The sequence below is a fragment of the Ptychodera flava genome, chromosome 6 (assembly GCF_041260155.1).
Source record: "Ptychodera flava strain L36383 chromosome 6, AS_Pfla_20210202, whole genome shotgun sequence".
Taxonomy (NCBI): domain Eukaryota; kingdom Metazoa; phylum Hemichordata; class Enteropneusta; family Ptychoderidae; genus Ptychodera; species Ptychodera flava.
Genome location: NC_091933.1, coordinates 3,915,586 through 3,940,141, shown reverse-complemented (window position 1 = coordinate 3,940,141; position 24,556 = coordinate 3,915,586). Strand labels below are relative to the sequence as shown.

At 37.5% G+C, this 24,556-nt stretch overlaps 1 protein-coding gene across 1 annotated transcript in view; it reads left to right on the top strand.

The window, feature by feature from the left end:
• The window catches only part of LOC139134618 (coatomer subunit gamma-2-like), a 30,721-nt gene extending 8,768 nt beyond the window's left edge, over positions 1-21,953 (top strand). The window contains exons 6-22 of the mRNA XM_070701546.1: positions 2,452-2,544; positions 3,047-3,250; positions 5,680-5,720; positions 7,180-7,234; positions 7,563-7,709; positions 8,034-8,144; positions 8,850-9,023; positions 9,360-9,603; positions 9,905-9,980; positions 15,578-15,681; positions 16,079-16,210; positions 16,577-16,639; positions 17,155-17,297; positions 18,832-19,000; positions 19,732-19,829; positions 20,114-20,249; positions 20,645-21,953. Of these exons, the coding sequence (XP_070557647.1) occupies positions 2,452-2,544; positions 3,047-3,250; positions 5,680-5,720; positions 7,180-7,234; positions 7,563-7,709; positions 8,034-8,144; positions 8,850-9,023; positions 9,360-9,603; positions 9,905-9,980; positions 15,578-15,681; positions 16,079-16,210; positions 16,577-16,639; positions 17,155-17,297; positions 18,832-19,000; positions 19,732-19,829; positions 20,114-20,249; positions 20,645-20,877 (2,223 nt within the window). The 3' untranslated portion in view covers positions 20,878-21,953. The remainder of the gene's footprint in view (positions 1-2,451; positions 2,545-3,046; positions 3,251-5,679; positions 5,721-7,179; positions 7,235-7,562; positions 7,710-8,033; positions 8,145-8,849; positions 9,024-9,359; positions 9,604-9,904; positions 9,981-15,577; positions 15,682-16,078; positions 16,211-16,576; positions 16,640-17,154; positions 17,298-18,831; positions 19,001-19,731; positions 19,830-20,113; positions 20,250-20,644) is intronic.
• The last annotated feature ends 2,603 nt before the right edge of the window (positions 21,954-24,556 follow it).

The following is a 24,556-nucleotide window of genomic DNA, read 5'->3' as shown; positions in this document are numbered from 1 at the left end:
TGAGTACATGCTGACAATAATGTGTACATCAACTCGGTTCCCAGAAGCCATACCACTGAGAAATATAAAGACAAAGACTATAGTGAGAGCTTTAGTCAAATTTTTCACTTTATTTGGCCTCCCTAAATGTGTCCAGTCCGATCAAGGCTCCAACTTTATGTCTGGTATTTTTCAACAAGTAATGGATCAGCTAGGCATTAACAGTATAGGTCATCCGCCTATCATCCAGAAAGTCAGGGTGCTCTTGAGAGATTTCATCAAACTTTGAAAAACATGATTAGGACCTACTGTTTTGACACAGAGAAGCAGTGGGATGAAGGAATTCATTTTTTGCTCTTTGCTGTTAGAGAGTCAATTCAGGAGTCTCTTGGTTTTAGCCCATTTGAGCTTGTATTTGGACATACAGTCCGTGGCCCACTTAAGCTCGTTAAAGAGAAATTCCTATCAGACGATGATGATTGTCTGAATATTTTGCAATATGTGTCAGATTTTCGTACAAAACTCTCTAAAGCATGTGAATTAGCCAGAGAAAATCTTGAGTCATCTCAGCAGTCAATGAAATCAAATATGATAAAGCACCTCAAAACGGAAGTTTGAACCAGGTCAAAAAGTTCTTGTTCTACTTCCGATTCCTGGCAAACCACTCCATGCTCGTTACTTTGGGCCATACCTAATTGATAAGAAATTGAGTGATTTAAATTACATCATAATAACACCTGACAGGCGAAAACAAAAACAGCTATGTCACATAAATATGCTTAAGCCATATTTGGATAGGGATAATCCTACTATAACTCAGCCTGTCAGTGCAGTCAGTTCTGGCCATTATGAAGATAGTGATACTGAAACTGACTTGAGTGAAAATACTCTAAACTCAAAGCTGGGCTCGGTCAAGCTTCAGAACTCAGAAATCCTGGAGAAGCTGGAGTCTACAAAGTTGGCACACCTCCAGCCAGAACAACAACAACAGCTGAAAGAACCAATCCATGAACATTTGTTTCAAGATGTTCCAACAAGGACAAACATCATCTATCACAACGAAGATGTCTGCGACAGTAATCCAGTGGAACAACATCCAGACAGACTGAATCCTGCGAAAGCGGAATATCTCCAAGAGGAAGCCAGTATTTGCCGAACAATGACTTTATCGAACTCAATAAAAATAACGGACTTTGCCATGCATACTTTATGCCAAATTCAGTGCCATTTCGAGTTTTTCCAATACCAAATTGCAAGAGGATAGTCATGGGACAGATCATCCTGTTTGCTATTTTTAACAAATTTAGCAATTTAACAAATCCCAGAGAAACACAAATCCCAGAGAAACTACTCTACAATTGAAAAAGAGTGTTTATCTTTGATATTAGCTTTACAGCATTTGAAGTTTATGTTACTTCTTCAAATCAGCCAATAGTGGTTTATATTGATCACAACCCTCTGTTTTTCTGCAGAAATTTAAAGGCAAAAATCAGAGATTGCTAAGATGGAGTTTAATGTTACAGGAGTTTAATCTTGATATTAGACATATCAAAGGCAGAGACAATTTAATTGCAGACTGTCTCTCTCGTATTTAGAGTTTATTGTTGTTCACTTTCAAGAAATTTTACTTTAGAGTAAAAAAATTTTGAGTACTTAAATCTTTTTCAAGATTACATTTGTAAAAGAAAGATTTTTCTTTGAAAAATTTTCTTTTTTTGAAGAGGGGGTGTGTTATGTAGGTCATTTCCCCCACACTCATCATGACCTGAGTTCAATTAGTCTAGAACATTCCCAAGGTCACTGCCCTTGATGACCTCACAACCTTGAATTCAATTAGTCATGTTTGGAATGTTCTGGAAAGTTGATTAGTTGTGTAAGGGAGATAATTTTAGAACAGTAATTAGCATGTCAATAAAAGTTCTAGATTGTTCTTATATGCCTTTATAAAAGGGACGCGCTCAGCTTCCAGTCAGACTTTTGGGATCGTGTCTCTTGTGTGTTACTAAACTCCAGCAGTAGTCATTCTCAAGACTTTTCAAGACTTCTCTGCCAACGCTGGATTTATACTGTGGACTTTGTTCAACTTCAAGCCTGCAAGCCAAAGGACTGTTCATTCATCCAACTGACTGTTACAACTCTGAGACTGGAGCTTTGCCGTCCCAGCTGAGATAAGTAGTCTGTACACTTTTAAAGCTTGTACTCTATCCCTGACTTAGCAATTAGTTTTATTTTCGTAATAAATTTTGTTTAAACGTTAACTGCTGAGTTCACCCTTTTGTTCGTTTTCTCTGCACGTAACAATATGTACTGACGCAATGAAATATTGCAGTAAAGAAAACTAGAGTTTCATGAGCAACGTATGCATTTACTATTGTAAGAATTGAGTATTAGCAAAAATGTCATCAAGTATTTTCTGTTACATTGTCATTGTATGAGAATTGTCATTCAAGTCTGTGATGTGATTCATTTCAGAGTACAATGTTACAGAGCATTGAACGTTACATGAAGCAGGCCATTGTGGATAAAGTACACGCTGTGTCCAGCGCTGCCCTGGTTTCTTCTTTGGTAAGACCAAGTTTTCATATTGTATGGGTGTGCATTGTATACTTTGCTAAAATTTGATTTCTTTTATGCTTCTAAAAGTTATTTTGAGCAGTGTGTCTTTCTGTTGGTAAGATTTTGAAGTGCACATGTAATTGTTGTGGTCACAGGTCATCATAGCTGGTGCAAACGTTACATGGTAGCTACATATGAATTTGTCAATGTCACCCATGTTAACTCAAAATCAAACAATAACACAGTTTTGGTGGCAAAAGTGAAAAGTGGTGATAACCTGCCAGGTACTGAATCTCTATAACCTTTCTCCTGCTAAATTCTTACTTCATCATCACCATCATCATTATGTCAAGTTGGGTAAAACAGTTAGGCATTACATGTCCAGTATGCAGCATATTAACAAAGACTTGTACATTTGAAGGCATCTGAAAACATAAACCTGCTTTAACATACCATACAAAGCATGTAAAAATACCAGTGATTTATCAATTTGAATTTTTCCCCTTGACAGCATTTGATGAAGACCAGTTACGATGTTGTGAAACGGTGGGTGAATGAAGCCACTGAGGCAGTGTCCAGTGATAATGTGATGGTGCAATACCATGCACTGGGTCTGCTCTATCACATCAGAAAGAATGATCGTCTTGCTGTGTCAAAATTGGTTGCCAAGTACAGCAGGCAAGCTCTGAAATCTCCATATGCTGTTTGTATGTTGGTAAGTCTGAATCAGTGAGAAGTGTAAAATATATTATTTTTTACGCTCCCATATATGCATATGTATATATGCAAATGGGAGGTATTCGTATAAGGTGGCAAAATGGCGTCTGTGTGTATGTATGTAAGTATGTATGTATGTCTGTTAGTCCGTCCACATCAAAAACTCCTAAACCGTAGCACTTACTGTCTTAGTATTTGGTGTACAGGTGCATCTAGGGGTGGAGATGTGAATTTGTTCAAATGAACATGTCAGTGCCAAGAATATGCAAATGAGGGGGGAAAAGGAAAAATCCTGCAAATGGCTAAAACTCAGTAAGCATTGGTAAGATATGGTTGAAACTTGGTATGCAGACTTCTTTAGGTATTCTAAATTATGTGTGCAAAAATTTGGATGAAATTTGCATGTTTGTAATTTAAGGGTATTTTTTCTGTTTTTAGTAAAAAAATCTTGTTCTCTGAAATCGCTCGTCTGATTGCTATGAAACTTAATATTCATGTTCCTCAGAATGACCTCAGTCATGTTTGCACAAATTGTATTGATATTGTCATATTTGTAATTTTGGGGCAATTTTCCCAATTTTTGATAAAAAATTTTTTAATCAAAAAACTACTGATTTGATAGCTTTGATATTTGGTATACAGGTATGTAAGATTAATCTCAATATAATGTATTGAAGGTATGTTGAAACTGGCAATTTCTTTTATTTTTGGGGCAATTTTTGCCTTTTTTGGTCAAAAAATTTTTCTCCTAAAACTTCTGATCTGGTAGCTTTGATATCTAGTGTACAGGTTCCTAGGGTTTATGTTAATTAGATATATTTAAAATTAGGATGAAATCTGCAATTTTGTATTTTGGGGGGCAATTTTTCTCATTTTTGGTCAAAAAATTTGTTTCTCAAAATTTACCAGTCTGATTGCTTTGATATTTAGTAAACCAGTCCTTAGGGTTTTTGTTAATAAGATATATTGAAATTAAGTTGAAATCCGGAATTTTGAATTTTTGGGGCAACTTTGCGAAACTTTCAGTTTTACTTGGATATCTTTCATTTTGTATTTTTAAGATTTTTTTTGGTAATTTTATACCTACTGGAACTGAGAGTATATAATGTGGTGATTTAGTAAGCATTTGATATGGTAAACTGTATTTGGTGTTGAAATGGGGTAAAAAAATCCTGGCAGATTTTGAAAAAATTCCAAACAAATGCCAATAAAAAATTCAGCCAGAGAAGGTTTGACAAAAAGAAAAGGTTGGAGAGTGGGGAAAAAAGAATGTACAATGGATCGGATAAAAAAGATAATGTACCTCATCGATCTTCCAGACACCATCCCTTATCAAATGGTCCACCCCGATGTATTTTTGTGCATGCAGTGCAGTGTATTTTAGTTTAAGATGTCAAGTTAGGTAAGGATTTGAAAGGAATAGTCAAGTTCACCACAGTTTAACTTTATCTCTTGTGTCATCATCCTTGTGTAATTGGTTTGTAAGTTTGTAAGTTGTTCCAGATGTGGATGTACCAGCTGTTTTGGAAGAAAACAATGTTTACTTTTTCCTGTAGGGTTTCTGAGTTGATGATTGTATGTTGAAATTTCTCCATGTATCTGGTGTATGGGCAAAGTGTAAACATTGGTTGCATGTTATGTATTTCAGTCTATGTCAAATGTTGTAAATGAAAAATCAAGAACAGTTTACTTTGTGCTTGTAAAAGATAACATATTTGTCAATACATAAACTGCCTTGCAGATTGATTGTCTTAGATATTATCACAGAAGTAGAAAAGGAAAAGAAACTTATCAAATTGCTGTAACATATTCACTCTCAGTGCCTGTATAGGCCTATACTTAACTATTTTATCATTACATTCAGCTGTTTGTTATATCTTTATCACTCTCCATGGGCCAAGGCACACTTGGGGTCAATGTCATCACTCTGTGCCAGTCTGTGTATGTCAGTCTGTCTGTATATGTATGTCCATGTTTCATACAATTGTTGACTTGTTTTGATAACTATATGGGAGCAAACAGTGATGTTGTCACTATTTTTTACAAGATTAATGTATTTTGAGAGATCAATTGTAAAAAAATCTGAGTATAATGTAACAGTGGTGTTTTCAATATACCATAACAAACATAAAGCAGCTGTGCACCTTGTATTAAATCTTGTATTAACCAAGCAATTCTCACATAATTGTCTTTGATTTCTTTCACAAGACTACAATGAAAAGGCAATATATGTCTTTCTGAAGTATGAGGTACATTATTGCAAAGTAAATGGTGCTATAGTTACGAGAGAAACATACTGCTTTGGTCAGCTGTAACAATAGTGACAACTGTCAGTCTTCTGTGACTGTAATTAAATTGATTTTGGAGTTCCTGACTTCATGTAGAGGTATTTGCAGGTCACTCATAACTAATCTTTCTCTGTTATAGATCCGTATTGCATGTAAATTACTAGTGGAAGAAGATGCTGGGTAAGTACATCATGATAAAGTCTCATTGCTGAATTTATAATTACTGAATCAGGGTAATACTTACCAGCTCTCACCGGTTTGCCACAGTAAGTATGGGACAATCCACAGTCCCTCTATCCACCGGTCTGGAAACGCCTATTGTAAAAGGTGTCAATCACCTAGACTGCACAGCCGAACCGCGATACGAGGGCAAGTCACGTGATAATGCGTAGCTTGGGTTTGTCCTGCATGCCACAGTCCCCGATTGTGTGTACACTCTTCTCGAATTTTCGCTGTTTTTGGCTCTATTAAGTGTTCTCTGTGTCTATCTACGACACGAAGACAGAAATTATCATATCCTGAAACCGGTGTGTGTTTTTCGTGATCCTTATCCCATCGTAAATGATGATAGTGTGCGATAATTTCTGGGGTTGACCGCTGCGAGTGTGTTGACGTAGCACAAGCAACGGCTGGAATCACACCGGAAAATTTGTCGTCCCTTTCTCTTGCAATGCTAGTAGTCAGTGCCTCCAAATATGATCTAAATATGTTTTCTGTGTAATATTCTGTGAAATCATGTCTGTTAACTGAGAAGAATAGGAACGACAACTGCAGAAATGCACGTAGATTTTATTCGCATATTTTCCCATGCAGCGTCAATATGGCGAACTCTCGATACGTACGCTCGCGCTCAGGCACAGTAAATACCTTTTACAAAATGCTATCATGTCAACACAATAACAAGTTTGGTAATGAACTACTCAGCTGTTGATGTTAATATTCAGCTGATTTTGCCTGTCTTCTTGATTTCGGGCAATAGTCCATGACACTTGCGAACAGTGCGTGGCCATTTTGTTTTTCGATTGTGATCATAATGCAACCATAATGTGTGGTCCCTTTCAAGTTTTATCTAGAGGGGCAACGTTACCCATTTAATGAAAAAATAAATTGTTTAGTGTTTCTAAAGGGAACAAGTTGTAATGTTTTGTGATATTCTGAAAATAACAACCCACAAATGTCATGTTTTTGAACGATCACATTGCGGCTGTCATAGGATCGTGGGGTAGCGACATTGATATAACGGCCAGTTGAAATTGTCAGTGTCCTTTGTTTAAGGTGTGAATCGTGTGTTTGTTCATATCACGGAGTGTCACAAAGAAACCAGCCACGTTTCCAGACCGGTGGATAGAGGGACTGTGGACAATCTAAGATCATTTTGTTTGTAAACCTATTTTGCAGAAAATTTGGGTAACAGGTTTGTGTGAAATGCACTATCATTTAATTGTAGTCACCTGCATATGTTTCTGCATTTTGTTTTACATGGGTGTATTAATTTGTGTTTGTGGCTATAATGGTAAAGGACATTAGTTTGTTGAACTTTGAACTGTCTAATGTTGTAAACTAGTCCTTGGAATACATAATTGACAAAACATTATAGAAATTAGAGTGCAGCATATTTACTAATTTCATTTCATTTCAGCCATGACAGTCCTTTCTTTGACTTCATTGAGAGTTGTCTACGCCATAAGAGTGAGGTAAGTCTGGAATTGTTATTTTTCAATTTCCATGGGGTGTTTTGCACAATTATTATCATCTCTCTCAATTCTTGAAATGAATCCAATCCTCTTCAACTTAGAGTGCATTGACTTTGACTGTGAGTGAGAACTGTCATGTATCTGCATGCTAGCAAGCAATCCCATTCAAGTACACTTAGTCTTTACCCAGTATGTATGTATCTGTGAAATAATAATTACTTGTAAACCAGGACTGGTTGTTCCTTTCCCCATTAGTAACATAGACATTTTATGATTTCCACATGTAAATCAAGTTTGTTTCACAGACAACAATATCATTCTGTTGTAGATGGTGATATATGAAGCAGCCCATGCCATTGTTAACATGCAGAATACAACAGCCAGAGAATTGGCCCCTGCTGTATCTGTTTTACAACTGTTCCTGAGTTCACCAAAACCAACACTGAGATTTGCTGCCACCAAAACCCTCAATAAGGTCTGTCTTTCATTAATTTACACACACTCTTTTTAGTCATTTATCGTGATACACCTCTACCCACCAGTCATACCCTGATTGCGTGGATGAATGTGCTGTTCCACATACTTGGTCATTATTCACCTCAAATCACAATATCCACTGGGATATACACATTGTCCAGCTCTTCTTCCAGTTTTCTACAGTGTTTACCCTTAGTTGCTCATTGCCAGATCAGCACACCTTTTTATCTTAAATCATGAATGCAAAATGAGATTATGAAGCCCCATAAAGCCAGTCTGATTTTTGAATCCCATTGAATGCATCTCCACCTCTCATCTACAGGTTGCCATGTCCCATCCAGCTGCTGTCACTGCCTGCAACCTTGATTTGGAGAACTTGATCACTGATGTCAATAGAAGTATTGCTACACTGGCCATCACCACTCTGCTCAAGGTAAGTAGATCAAGCAGTTTCTTCAATACACTACTCTGCTGTTGCTGGCAGATACTTTTATCACACTGGTTTATATATGTGTAGTTGAAAAGGCCTTAGGGAAGGTGTGACACTGTCTGACCAATATCATGCTGTTTAATCTCTACAGTACTGCAATAATCTCTGATTTAATCTTCAGTTTCACATTTTCTTTTTCACTGAATAACCATATTATGAGGTAATTACAAGTGCATCCTTTGTGGTATTTTTGTAATAACTTTATTCTTATACGTCTTACATTTGTGACTTGGGCATCAAATGAGCCTGGTATCGACTGTTTTAATGCAGGTTCAACAATATTTCTTCTGATTTATAGTGCAAGTATGGAATGCTATCTTGTACGTGCTTCTGGATTACACCATAATGTACAGAGTGCGAAACAATATATATCGTCCAGTGGGTCCCTTGAAATCATTTGACAGTTAACGAGCAGATGCAGCCAGAGAATGCACTGCATTGTTGGGTCTGGTTGGGGATGCCTGGAAACTAAATGCTATGGAATGTGCATTCCGTGTATAGCTTTTTTAGCCCACACAAAATTCTATTATCCTCGATGGTAGATGTATAATAATGCATTCTATTCCCAAACATATTGGTGTCAGAAAGGTCTTATACTACATACAACACTGACAGAACTGATCTCATCTCTGTTATACTATCCCTCAGACTGGCAGTGAAAGTAGTGTGGACCGTTTGATGAAACAAATCTCCAGCTTCATGTCTGAGATCTCAGATGAGTTCAAAGTGGTGGTTGTACAAGCCATCAAGTCACTGTGTATGAAGTATCCAAGAAAACACAATGTCATGATGAATTTCCTGTCATCCATGCTCCGAGATGAGGTGAGGCTACCTGCAGGTCTTATCTGCTTTGCCATCAATGTATTTGATAGTGAATAATAATTTAGCCAAAGAAATGACTATTTCCATCATGTGTGTTGTGTCTACTCTGCAAGATGTATAATCAACACAACACAGGGTTATATTACTCCCAAGCATGTCTTGGTGATGAAACTTCTATTATTGTGAATCACTCACTTATAGTGAGGAATGATTCTATCTGTCTCATTTGCAAAATGAAGTATTTGAACTTGAAGACAAAATCAAGCATTATTGTTTTCCATCTTTGCTTTGTCTGTCTACCCTGGTTATTAGCATTATTCCTTCTGACTGTTTCAGGGTGGTTTTGACTACAAGAAAGCCATCGTTGACACTGTGATATCCATTGTTGAAGAGAACAATGAGGCCAAGGAGGCTGGTTTGGCCCATCTCTGTGAGTTCATTGAGGACTGTGAGCACACATCACTGGCAGTGCGCATCTTACATCTACTAGGACGTGAAGGCCCACGTACACAACAACCATCCAAATACATCAGATTTATCTACAACAGGGTAATCCTGGAAAATGCATCAGTCAGAGCCGGTATGCAAAATTGTGTTCAGACTTTACTTGTATCAAAATGCTCTGTTTTTGGAGCCTGTCAAACTTGGCGATGTTCACAGATATAATAATGTGATTTTGAAATCTTGATGCACAGATTATGCAGTCCCCGCATTTACATATTCCCTGTAAACGAGTACAGAGAATATTGCCACTGTACAACTAAAGTGATAGACTGGCCAAGTGACTGCTATTATTGTATGGTTGTGTATATTTTCATATAGCTGTATGTATGTGCAGTGTAGCTCACACAGAGACAGCTAACTTTTGTGCCTTCTTTCAGCCGCTGTGAGTTCACTTGCCAAGTTTGGAGCCAACTGTGAAGACCTGCTGCCCAGTGTCCTAGTGCTCCTTGAAAGGTACTAATAATATTTGTACAAATGTAGTAGATAAAAATGTAAAGCACTGTGCCTTAATATCTTTGCAATATTTGCTGTTTTACTTGGAATAACTACGGTGGCCCAAAACTACCTGTTCTCCGCATTCAAAGTCTGCGTCGCATTCAATTGTTTTTCTCTCACATATGTCTCCGCATTCAAAGTCTGCGTCGCATTCAATTGTTTTTCTCTCACATATGTCTCCGCATTCAAAGTCTGCGTCGCAATCAAATGTTTTTCTCTCACATAAGCTTATGTCTCCGCATTCAAAGTCTGCGTCGCAATCAAATGTTTTTCTCTCACATATGTCTCCGCATTCAAAGTCTGCGTCGCATTCAATTGTTTTTCTCTCACATATGTCTCCGCATTCAAAGTCTGCGTCGCAATCAAATGTTTTTCTCTCACATAAGCTTATGTCTCCGCATTCAAAGTCTGCGTCGCAATCAAATGTTTTTCTCTCACATATGTCTCCGCATTCAAAGTCTGCGTCGCAATCAAATGTTTTTCTCTCACATATGTCTCCGCATTCAAAGTCTGCGTCGCAATCAAATGTTTTTCTCTCACATATGTCTCCGCATTCCAAGTCTGCGTCGCATTCAATTGTTTTTCTCTCACATATGTCTCCGAGGTATGCCTCAGTGTACGTTATTCCGCGAAGCATAATTTCTATCGAACAGCGCTCTCAGACGGTCGCTATTGACAACGACGAACATTGTATCAAGTTATTTTCAATAGATTATCGATCGAAAATTTGCTTGGACGCCGCTTGTGCCGCGCCGGGCGCTCGTGTGTTGAGGTCACGTCATAAACATCTACAATAACCCATATATTGACTTATACACTTAAATATCAACATTGAAGGTATCCGTTGGTTTCCTGTACTGAAATTAAATCGACGACAATTTTTTTAGTTTTGGTGATACTTTTACGTACGTTTCGGCACATTTTGGCGCACCTCGGTGTAGTTTGGCGCCATCGTGCGGACTACACGCGAGTGAGCGAGACAACAATGTATCAATTTCGGACAAAAGGATATCGATCGATAACGTTCACTGCACGATTACAGTGGAGACTCTACGCCCGTTCGCCTCTGTTCTGTGTTATTCTTGCAGTTTACTGGGATTTTCATAGTTAATATTCGCCAAAATTTGGTATAAATTACAACAACCTCACTGGTATTTGGTCTGTATAATTTAAGAGACGCTAACCGATTAAAATGGGTCAATATTAGACCCTGATTCTGCATATGCAAACGCTGTAAGATCGCCATTTTATTGAGGGCAAGAGCAAAAGTTCAGCGATCGGAAAAATAAAATGCAACTAAAACAAGTTTCGTCGAGAAATTCAAAAAACTAAAACGACAGCAATTTTGTATATATATCAAGGAAACACCGTGCCACTTTTCACTATAATTGGTTCAGAATTGAGAAATTTGAACGAGCGATAGTTGTACGGTCTGTTCAGTACATTAAACGCAATTGTTTTCTATGGGAAATCGAGCAGAGTAGACACATCGTAAAATGAAAAATACATCTGAAAAAAAACCGTTGGTTTAACTTTTTCATTTCGCTGTTATTTTTTATAATATTTGGTATGACACATATCATGAAGGGTAACTAAAACTCTGTGGTTTTATTTTTTTTAGTTTCCCTCTTTTTTTATGAAATGACGAGTTGAAGATCGTTTTGCTGTTGACTGTGTTTTTACTTGATTTTGCATATGTCTCTTATCGCTTACGTATTTTTGGAATTCCCTAACTTGTGAAATTCTTCCCAAAATATTATAATTGTAAGGGCAGCATATACGGGAAATAGGACCTGTTGCTCTTTCATTAGCTACTATAGACTATAGTCTATAGAAGCTATTGGGATGGGTATCCGTCCGGCGTCCGTCGTCAGTCTGTATGTATGTATGTATGTATGTATGTATGTATGTATGTATGTCCGTTTGTGAGGCGTCCGTCCACTCAAATATCTTGAGAACCGCAGTACTTACTGATTTGATATTTGTTGTGTAGATGAAAAATACGATTTTGAGAAACTATTTTTTTTAATTTTTTGATATTGTTGAAAATAGGCAAATTAATGCCAAAAAAGGTGTTTTTGGTAAAAAATCTTCTTCTTCATAACCGCTGGTCAGACAGCTTTGTTATTTGGTATACAGGTCCCTAGGGGTAACCCAACTTAGACTTGTTCAAATTGTGATGAAATATGCAAATGTGTATTTTTAAGGAATTTTTTTGTCATTTTTGGTCAAAATTTGACTTACATTGTATGTAATTCTTGTACTGTATAAACCCTATCAATTCACCCAGAAAAAAAATAATTAATATGATTTTAAATAATTGAATTAATTAGGAAATCATCAAAGCCAGAATAATTTTAGTGTAGAATTATCAGAAAGTTCAACTTTTTTTGACAGTTCATAGTGAAATGCTTACCATCTTGGAGGATTAAAACATGTAAAGGCAACTTTCCTGAATCCCAACTTTGACATATTCTGAACCGTCATTTATTGTGCTTTATGTTATCTAAAAGAAATTGCTCAAAATAGTCAATAGAGATAGAGATAGAGATAGAGAAAGTTCTAATTTCCATTTATGGTTGACTTGGTAAGGATAAAATAAAATTACTTTTTGAGGAAAAAAATAGAGTGGTCAATTAAAAGAGTGGTCAAAGTGATAGGGTTTTTATGGTAAAGCTGGGCTGTATAAAGAGTCCTCATGTGCTATTTATAGCAATTATGCAATCTGTGTAAACAGTACAATGAAAGTGTAACATGATTCCTTATAATGCTTTTGATGACCTTGAACTTCTTAAGTTTCAAACCTTTGTCTCTTCAGTGTGCTTTCTCTGAGTATGTACAGTCTCAACTTATTAAACAGAACTCACAATGTTAATCAAAGATATCCACCTTCTTCATCAATACATGTGTCACAAAAGGTTATTCTCTACATAACTCAACAGAGCTCTGTCAACTGTTGAGTTGCTTGTTCTTTCAAAACCGCTGGTCAGACAGCTTTAATATTTAGTTTACTTGTCCGTAGGATGACCTTAGTGAGATAATTTCATACAGTCAGGAAATACTTAATTTTGTATCCATGTCTATAGTAGCTTCAGGGACTTTGGCCCTATGTTTAATATTTAGATGTGCAGCAAGGAAATACGGCGAAATTTTCAACATGACGCGGGAGGTGAAATTGACTCTCCGAACGCGCACTCCACGTATGCGTCCCGAATTTTTGCCACACATACGTGGAGTGCGCGTTCGGAGAGTCAATTTCACCTCCCGCGTCAAGTTGAAAATTTCGCCGTATTTCCTTGCTGCACATCTAAATATTAATGAAAGAGCAACAGGTCCTATTTCCCGTATATGCTGCCTTACAATTATAATATTTTGGGAAGAATTTCACAAGGGAATTCCAAAAATACGTAAGCGATAGAGACATATGCAAAATCAAGTAAAAACACAGTCAACAGCAAAACGATCTTCAACTCGTCATGTCATAAAAAAAGAGGGAAACTAAAAAAAATAAAACCGTAGAGTTTTAGTTACCCTTCATGATATGTGTCATACCAAATATTATAAAAAATAACAGCGAAATGAAAAAGTTAAACCAACGGTTTTTTTCAGATGTATTTTTCATTTTACGATGTGTCTACTCTGCTCGATTTCCCATAGAAAACAATTGCGTTTAATGTACTGAACAGACCGTACAACTATCGCTCGTTCAAATTTCTCAATTCTGAACCAATTATAGTGAAAAGTGGCACGGTGTTTCCTTGATATATATACAAAATTGCTGTCGTTTTAGTTTTTTTGAATTTCTCGACGAAACTTGTTTTAGTTGCATTTTATTTTTCCGATCGCTGAATTTTTGCTCTTGCCCTCAATAAAATGGCGATCTTACAGCGTTTGCATATGCAGAATCAGGGTCTAATATTGACCCATTTTAATCGGTTAGCGTCTCTTAAATTATACAGACCAAATACCAGTGAGGTTGTTGTAATTTATACCAAATTTTGGCGAATATTAACGATGAAAATCCCAGTAAACTGCAAGAATAACACAGAACAGAGGCGAACGGGCGTAGAGTCTCCACTGTAATCGTGCAGTGAACGTTATCGATCGATATCCTTTTGTCCGAAATTGACACATTGTTGTCTCGCTCACTCGCGTGTAGTCCCCCGTTCACAATGGCGCCAAACTACGCCGAGGTGCGCCAAAATGTGCCGAAACGTACGTAAAAGTATCACCAAAACTAAAAAAATTGTCGTCGATTTAATTTCAGTACAGGAAACCAACGGATACCTTCAATGTTGATATTTAAGTGTATAAGTCAATATATGGGTTATTGTGGAAATGTTTATGACGTGACCTCAACACACGAGCGCCCGGCACAAGCGGCGTCCAAACAAATTTTCGATCGATAATCTATTGAAAATAACTTGATACAATGTTCGTCGTTGTCAATAGCGACCGTCTGAGAGCGCTGTTCGATAGAAATTATGCTTCGCGGAATAACGTACACTGAGGCATACCTCGGAGACATATGTAAGAGAAAAACAATTGAATGCGACGCAGACTTGGAATGCGGAGACATGTGAGAGAAAAACATTTGATTGCGACGCAGACTTTGAATGCGGAGACATATGTGAGAGAAAAACATTTGATTGCGACGCAGACTTTGAATGCGGAGACATATGTGAGAGAAAAACATTTGATTGCGACGCAGACTTTGAATGCGGAGACATGTGAGAGAAAAACATTTGATTGCGACGCAGACTTTGAATGCGGAGACATATGTGAGAGAAAAACATTTGATTGCGACGCAGACTTTGAATGCGGAGACATATGTGAGAGAAAAACATTTGATTGCGACGCAGACTTTGAATGCGGAGACATAAGCTTATGTGAGAGAAAAACATTTGATTGCGACGCAGACTTTGAATGCGGAGACATATGTGAGAGAAAAACATTTGATTGCGACGCAGACTTTGAATGCGGAGACATAAGTGAGAGAAAAACATTTGATTGCGACGCAGACTTTGAATGCGGAGACATATGTGAGAGAAAAACATTTGATTGCGACGCAGACTTTGAATGCGGAGACATAAGTGAGAGAAAAACATTTGATTGCGACGCAGACTTTGAATGCAGAGACATAAGCTTATGTGAGAGAAAAACAATTGAATGCGACGCAGACTTTGAATGCGGAGACATATGTGAGAGAAAAACAATTGAATGCGACGCAGACTTTGAATGCGGAGACATATGTGAGAGAAAAACAATTGAATGCGACGCAGACTTTGAATGCGGAGAACAGGTAGTTTTGGGCCACCGTAAATAACATTCCATGCCAAGTCTTGTAATTGATTATTGATACAGTAAAGCCATCTTTATACTGGCAAACAGGTTTGTCTGCAATAGTTAGCTTTGTGGTACAATACTTAGTAAGTGGTGGAGTGCAAACAGAACTTATGTTGTACATTCTTCCTTGTCAATATCACCATGTGAATCAGAGAAATGGATTATCAATTTTCACATCAAAGCTAATCTGTAGTTTTATCATCTCACAGATGTCTACTTGACGGCGATGATGAAGTGAGAGACAGAGCCACTCTGTACCTGCATGTCCTGAAAGAACACCAGAAGGCATTGAATTCTGTCTACATCCTCAACTGTAAGTATCTCCCTGGATAATCTGGATAAGTTGTCTGACAGACTGGAGATTTAGAGTTTGTTCACTAGAGATTCTAGTGGGAGTTGTACAACCAACTTGCAGTGTACCTGTATTTTGATTCATAAGATGTTATATTTTAATCACCCTGCCACTTACACCCCCACCACAAAATATGGGTACAATCCTATCATTTACAGTGGTCAAGTGGGAGGGTTTCATAAGGAGATGCGATAATTGGTGAGATCCGTTCATGATATTTTGTTACAACCATACTCATGGCAGAGCAGAAATTCATTGAGGAGAAAGCTGATGAAAGGATTAATCACATTCAGGACAGAAATATACTTCAACCTAGAAATGTTTTAGATTATCACAGTATTTGTTCATGCTGTTCCAGCTCTGAATGTATCCATTGTTGGATTGGAGAGAGCGCTGCATCACTACACTACAGAGCCTTCGGAGGTACCATTTGATATGAAGAGTGTACCACTTGAAACTCAACCAATTACAGATCAAAAACAAGTTATAGGTAAGGTTTATTCACTCTGGACTCCTTGACACTCCAAGTGGAATGCAGGTTTCAAAATAGACCTCTGATACAATTAAAGAATGAATATGTAGCTCTACATCTAATTGAGCCTAGAAGCTTAAGTTAATTCCTGTTTGTGAATTAGAACTTAGAGCCACAGATTGAAATTTCTGTTGTTTCTGCAACTACCTTTGTCATTGAAATTCACTTGAACAGTACAGTGCAGTACACCTGAATTTCCAAGTCCTGTTCATTGATGATGCTTTGCTGAAGACCACACTGCCTGTCTTCAGTGCAAGAAAGTTGAAACACTAGAGTTTTGATGTCATAGTGATATATGGCATTATTGTTTGTTTGTTTTTACAGGAGATGTAGGCATAGGCAAAGGCCCTGATAAGATGGCTGCGTCCAGGCAAGATATCTTTGCAGGTAAGACAACGGTATTTTAAAAATAACCATACTTTGAGAAATCTTGTGCCAAAAATATTTTTATTGCAAAAGCCGATATTTTAATGTGCTAATTGAGCAATAGTACCTATTGCAAGGTTTCTCTGTTCATTGACCAAATTCCACTCACAAGCCAAACACCCTTATAATGAGGAGGTTAAGCCAAGCAAACTGGACGTCATCATTGTCTTGCTCCAAAGACTTGATGTGTATTCTTCATTTTGTGTTCCATGTAGATACTGATCACGTTTACAAGCATGTGGCTTTGTTCACTAAAAGGTGTCATAAGCCAAGTTGTGTAGTAAAGTTATGTGACACTGTTTTTGCTCCAGAAGTTGCTACACCACAACTGTGTTAACCATTATAGTGATGTTTTGTGTGTGGTAGACAGGAAATAGCATCAGTAAATATGTCAGCAATTTTTGATATTTTGATATGAAATTTCATGTGTGTCAATGGATTTTACATTTGAATGGTGTTATCATTTGGTATTTCAGAACAACTTGGAGCCATACCAGAGTTTGCAGCCCTTGGTCCACTATTCAAATCATCTGTCACACCAGCCGAGTTGACAGAATCTGAAACGGAGTACATGATAAACTGTATCAAACACACTTTTGCTGAACATATAGTATTTCAGGTATGTCGTCATTGTTCAGTGTTTAAAAGAATGGGACTTGGGCTCCCATTGACCAATCAAAGCACTGTGAGTTTATGAGTTAACCTGTTCACCCCCAATTCCCTGTAAACAGGTCTAACATCACCATTCATAACAATGGGGTTGGGCAAAACCATGGTTATGAAAGGGTTAAAGTTACAAGGAGCCAGTGTTGAAACATGGCTATTCAGGACCTCTTTGCCTTTACCACTCTGTAGACAAATCCAGTTGTTTCCAGTTGGATGCTGCAAACTGTACAAAGGTTGAAATGGATTGAAAGGGTAGATTGTGGGAAGGTGCTCTGCTTTATGACTTTAGATGGAGAGTTTAGACTGCCCCGAACTTGTAATGTTAAGGTAAAGGGCGACGAATTCGGACGCGCACGCGCTTTAGAACGTTTCTAAGCAGATTTAAGTCCAGCCTGCCGCAAATGGGTTATTTTGTAGCATGTATTTAACATCACCTGTCATTGTTGAAATTGCGCTTTTAACTAATTTTTTGACCCAGTCTCTTAGAAATACATGTGACCTATAACCTTGTCATATTTTGACCCCCTAGGAAGCTGGTTTTATTCAATATGAGCGAAAAATTAACATTTCTCTCCCATTTACATGGCGCATATTACCCATTCACCTGGAGATATTGTAAAAAGTAGCGTGGTGACACCCTTTTATTAAAAGTGTAAACTAAATGGTATTATGTCAGGATTTTATTCACCAAAATTGGTCAAAATGACACCATTCAAAGCGACAGGAAGAAAGTTCGAAAATTATGTAGTGATATAATTTCGATATCGTCATTTTGTAATCGATACTTATGTTAAAATTTCTTTACAAACATCATGAAAACTATACATTCGATAGATATGGATCTTAAGTCTTGGTATTTATTAAAATGAACTCATTTGCTAAGCGTTTTATAATTGCTTTCTTTAGTTTAAGTGAATTATATCATTTTAATTTATTTCTGACGACGCCATTTTAACGTCCGTTTCCATGGAAACGAGCGTGGTGACCCCCATTTTTTATTTCATTTTTGCACTTGCACAACTTCCAAGAATATTTGTGCAAAGTTTCAAGAAAATGACACCACAACCTAATTTTGACGTAATTCGTAGTACTTCACCTTAACCCAACTTATTCCTTGAACAGATTTATATCATGGCGCCCTCTGTAGACAGGATGCTGTGTGGAAGAGCACGTACTTGATGTACAGCCAAAGTTCATCATATCAAACTGTTGTTTTCACTACTATGACTGGACCATATGTACAGAAATGGAGTTCTGTGGTGAAACTATCAGTGATGTTCTACACTGTGCTTTGAAATGGATATTTACTATAAGAAAGTGCACTTAAGACCTCTTTTTTTTCCAAGATCATTCTTTGAGCCAAAGAAATCAATACTTACCATAAATCAACCAGTAACAATGTGAGCATTTTTGCATATGAATTTGAAACTTCATTACTTAAACCTTTATCTGGTATACTAGACAATATTTTCTTCTTCTGTTTTCAGTTTGATTGTACAAACACATTAAATGACCAACAGCTGGAAAATGTTACAATACACATGGATACATCAGATGATTTTGAAGTACTTTGCTACGTACCAGCACCAGTTTTAAAATACAACACACCAGGGACTACCTATACATGTGTTAAACTACCAGAAGATCCAATTTCAGGTTTGTCTTGTTGTCAAAATTCTAGTTTTCTTGACAGTCTCCAGGAACTCAACTTGATGCCCTTTTTTCCTAGTAGTACATTGTATTGCCCTCAGTTCTTTAGACAAGATTTTTTGCAAAGGATTCAAGATTTCATTAAATTTGTTACACCAAAGTGATATATGCACTGTATCTTCTTATTTAGTGGTTTCCTGATCAGTCCCAGGGTAAATGCATTTGCCAGCAGTCTAGTTTGCTTGTCCTGCATTTTATTTTGTTAGTGCTGCAGTTTATTTTGCTTGTCCTGTAATCTAGTTTACTAGTCCTGCATGTTAGTTTGCTTGTCCTGTAGTCTTGTTTATTAGTCCTGCAGTCTAGTGCACTAGTCCTACAGGCTAGTTTGCTTGTCCTGCAGTCTAGTTTACTAGCCCTGTGGTCTAGTTTGAAAGTTCACAGTCTAGTTTGCCCTAGCACACTAGTCTTCCACACATTAAAGTTTTATTGTAATACAAGTGCTAGTATTCATTGGTCAATCAGATCAGTGGAATGGTAACGTCACTAGTCGGAGTAAAAAAGTTAGTGGTCCTGAAAGACTACTTGATTTGCTACTACTACTTTTATATTCAATATATAGAACAAAAGTCATCCTAACAAATTAAATGCACCTTGTGTTGAAATAAATGTTGTAGTTCATATGTTGGATGATGTAGGACTTTTTTGACAACAAGCATATTTGTTTGTGTCTTTTGCAGTGACAGCATCATTCAGTAACACAATGAAGTTTATTGTAAAAGATTGTGATCCAAACACAGGGGAACCTGATGATGAAGGTTATGAAGATGAATATGTTGTGAGTATCTGATAGAAAAGAGAAGTCAATTATTGTATACACAGTGGTTGCATAGCAAAGATGTTGATGTCAATTGTTTTCTACCAATGAGTCTTTTTAACTTTCTTCTTCATCAAAAGCTTCATAAAACTTAAGACGTTTCTGAGCCCTCTACAGTTTGTTTCAACTGTTGTTGTAAAATTATCAAGATTTCATTCGATATTCAACAGTGCTATTCTTGCCTTCCAGTTTTTCAGCTTGAGCTATCTTCATAACCTTTGTCTACTTTTTTTGTTTGAATTCAGTTGGAAGACATAGAGGTCACGGTTGCTGACCACATACAGCGAGTCATGAAACCAAATTTTGGTGCATCATGGGAAGAGGTCGGTGAAGAAAACCAAATTGAAGAAACATACGCTCTCTCAGCTAAAAGTTTAGAAGGTATGAAGTTCAAGTGTTGTAGACTATGCTGTAAGAAATTGTATTTCTATTATATTCACATTAGGAACAGAGAAACTCACTATCAGTCTGGTCAGTGTAGCATTTGATATTTATAAAAGTCATATTGTGTGTATCTTGTGTGATGGAAGGATCAGACTCCTGGCTGTGTGACAAATCTGCCACAACAACATCCATCTTACCTCAAGGGTGACACTCTATGGAGTCGACTAAAGATAATGGATGAAACAAATCTTGTGTGAAAGTCATTGATATAGAATTGACTCCTTGAAAATCTACTCAATTTTTTACCTCCTGACTTTTAAAATGCAGTAATGTTTCTACTGTGTTATTCTCATAAATTTACAATAAGATTTATCTTTCCTTGTCACCGACAGAGGCCGTCAAAAATATTGTTACTTTCCTTGGTATGCAGCCTTGCGAGAGGTCAGACAAGGTCGCTGAAGGTCGAAGTTCACATACCCTGTATTTAGCTGGTGTTTATCGCGGTGGTCATGAGTCGTTAGTACGTGCCAGGTTGGCGATGATGGAGGGCAGTGTCACAATGCAAATTACTGTACGAAGTGAAGATCATAGTGCAAGTGAAGTTATTGCTGCTGCCGTCGGTTAAAACCAACTTTTTTTTTGATTTTCCACACACATTGATCAAATTTTTATTTTTCTTAGTAATTTTGTTTTCTGCAATAATTTTCTTCACTGAAGAAGTTATTATGGTTCCCATAGAATTCTATTGTGTTGTTATATCATTCATTGGCAAGGGCATTTCACATCCAGAAATTTTGGAATGGTAATCATTGTACTACTAGAGTGCCACCAACTTGAATTCCCTCACCTTAATGTTGCAAAGGAAGATCCCATTGAAGGAAATGGCAATAAGGTGTGAAAATGCTATAGAATGGCCATCTAGAAGAGATTACAAAATATGGGAAGAAATGTAGCTGCTTTGTGTCTTTTATAATCTTGACATGCACTTTTTATGATCTAAACATGTGCTGTTTAATGTCAATAAAGCTACGTCTCATATCCAAATTTAAAGACTTTGGCAATCTGTAATATCCTTGCTCTTATTTTGGCTGTTGATGACATTTTTACTCTATCTACATTTTCAGTCCGAATGAATAGAATTTTATGGGAATCTAGTCAACTTAGGAAAAGTTTCAATCAAAGAATATAGAGTGGCATCGTAGCTGTGCATTGTTGGTTCTCATTTACCAGTATATACTCTACATGTTGCGATACAAGTGTGAAGGATTTTCAAACTAGTAACATCAAAACTCAAATACCTTCTCTGTTCATTTGCTTCTAGGCAATTCTATTTTCTCAGTTAAGGTGTCCACCCAGCCATTGGATTCTGGAAGGTTACGCTATAGTTTGATAGTGACAGGGTTAATATCACACCTTTGAATCCAGAGTATGTGTACCATATTCACAGACATTTCACCGTCTCACTGAAACAGTATTGCTATGTGATCTGCTAAGTCTTCACTTCAATGTTGTGTAAGAACTTCATCCTATACTCTTCTGATGGTTAGTTTATGTCTGTGTTGTAAATCTGCTATTGATATGAGCAGAATTCGCCACAGAGCAAGTTAGATTGAAATGAACATCCTTTAAATGGACATTTTTAACCATAAATTGGGACAACCCAAGCTAATCGTGAGGAAATAAATACATACAAATAAAGAATACTGTTGTCTGTTGTACTTGCTATTTGCTGTTGTTGTCTTCCACACACATACACACACACACACACCCAACAACTTTTAAAACGCTATGCAGTGTTGAACTTTGGCGAATCAGAAACAATATGGACAGAACTTATAAAACAAGCAACCATTACTTTGAATAAATTGTATTCTGGTAATCCAACCTACCCATTTCAAACCTGCTCACTGTAATCAAAAAGATGCTTGCATAAACAATTCATAGGAGATGTCTTGGTTGATAGTGAGCAATTTCTTTTGCTATTATCAGTGTTATCAGTGCATGGGTAGGTAAAGAAATTTATTCTTTTGCTCAGTGTTGAAACTTCATTTAGGGGGGAGGTGGAGTGAAGTAGGGATTGCTTGTTTGCACAGTTTGTCAATAGCTGTTTAGTGCTTTGATAGTGGACGGAGGGAAGGCAGGGAGTGCTTATTGGGGAAACTAGTGGACAGGAGGGGAATATTGTAAATCCTAGCAGGAAGGTTCTTGCCACCAGCTTCCCTGTAAATATTTGATGTGTAAAATACTTCGGCACATTACATATGTAAATCCAGCAGGTCACAATTCTTGAATTTCGCCTTGTGGAAGCCCATTCATGATTTTTACTGATAAGTGTGTTAACTCTTGCTAAAGAAGGGAACATTGTCAAATTTAGCATTTTCAATCCAGAACCTTATGGGAAACATATCCACTCTTTCAGTGACTTCTACCTGAAAGAAAAATTGTGGAGCTACTAAAACATATAGCCGAAGACAAAAAGCATGTTGGGGACAAAAAGAGGGTGCCATACATATTTATTACAATCTTCAGAGGAGCCGCCAGGTGGTTTTATTCATGAATAAATACATTGTATAACTTTCCAAGGACGAAAGCAAGTGGTTAAGATAAACACGCATACAAGCAATGGCATGCGACTTCTATGAGTTGCATATTTCTCTGTATGCTGTGTGTCGAAATCGAACTGTTCACAGTTAAGCCTAGCCTAGAATCCTATTCCTTCCGCTTGCCTCGGTACCTCCGACCCACATCGGAGGTACGGAGGCAAGCGGACGGAATAGGATTCTAGGCCAAGTTAAGCCATAGTTAAGCCTACCGCTCAGGAGAGTAAACTAGCTGAGCAAACAGCCCTCAGATGAAATTTTGCTCAGCTAATTTCTCTCTTGTGCGGCAGGCTTTACAGTGTTAAAGTAGGCATTTAATTGTGGTTTTCCGGGTTTTCAGCATCCGCTGACTGGGACATTTTCTCTTTTGTGGTGTCTTTGTATGTCAGTAGAAATGTAATATTAACACGATTGGAACTAATTTGGGATAATTCGATCTTCATATTCAAATTTCTCAAAAGTGTTCGATGCCCCAGGGCTCGAAATTAACTTTTTCTCCTGTTAGTCCCATTGGGCTACCATTTTCTGAAGTTGGTAGCCAAGTGACAAGGTCTGGTAGCCCATGTTTGAATGAAAATCTTTTTTCGTCGGAAATAATTCATAATACTCATGTTGACACGGATCACATGAGGTCGGCTAAGTCGAGTGTTGGGTTTAGTACTAGGGACGCTACAAAAATGAATTTTCATTGGCCATCATGTCCCGAGCCTGTCATCCAAGTACATCAGTTCAGATTAAATGAAATTTCATTGAAATTTTGTCGCAGCAAAGTCGACTGCACTGGCGCCTTTCAATTTGCATGACAAAGTCATAGTCTAGCCTTTCTGTGTCCAGCTGGGTTGACTGTATCAGCGTCGGTCATCTCACAGCCATCAACATCATGTCGAACTAAGTAATTTCATGTCCCAGGCTTTGGTAGTCCGTGTGGGCTACCATTTCATGGGTTTTTGTAGCCCAAGGGAAAGTTGGCAGTCTGTGGACGCGGGACTACCGCTAATTTCGAACCCTGGATGCCCTATGGCTGAATGTTGCAAATATTACAAATTACTCGTAAAAACAAATGTGTAACGTAAAAAGAAAAGCAGATGAGTTTACATTTGCAGATTATACAGAAATTACTTCACCATCTAATTATCCCAAGTTAGTCCCAATCGTGTTTATTACTTTAATTTCACATTTCGGATGCATAAGCTTACCGAGGCGATCCATACACGGCATGTTGCACCCTAAACATAGCCCCTCGGTGGCTATATATGTACTTACTATGGTGGGGGAAGCCGGGCACAGGTGCAGCACAGAAGCCGGCAGTTGCGTTTCACGAAAAGGACGATGAGGCAGCAACATATCGCTGTTTGTATTTTTATAGTTTGTACTCGACGATACTCTGGTGACGTACTAAAAATGTTCATGATCAGAGTTTAAACAGCTATTACATGTAAGAAGTCTTAATCGGCATGTACTAAAATTAAAATCGCGAGTCATATCGAAAATTAATAAATCCCAATTAAGGAGGTTATCTCCAAGGCATAATGAAATGTCAAGTCTATAGCCCTGGTTCGTATGGAAGAGATAGTTCCTCATAACCACGAGAAAGTATATCGTACTAAAGAGATGGTTAATTTTTCGTTGCTTTCCAAAGCGTCCTTTGCTGACTTTCATAAAGTTTCAAGACCTTTGATAAAATACGAAATTCTGACACGCATC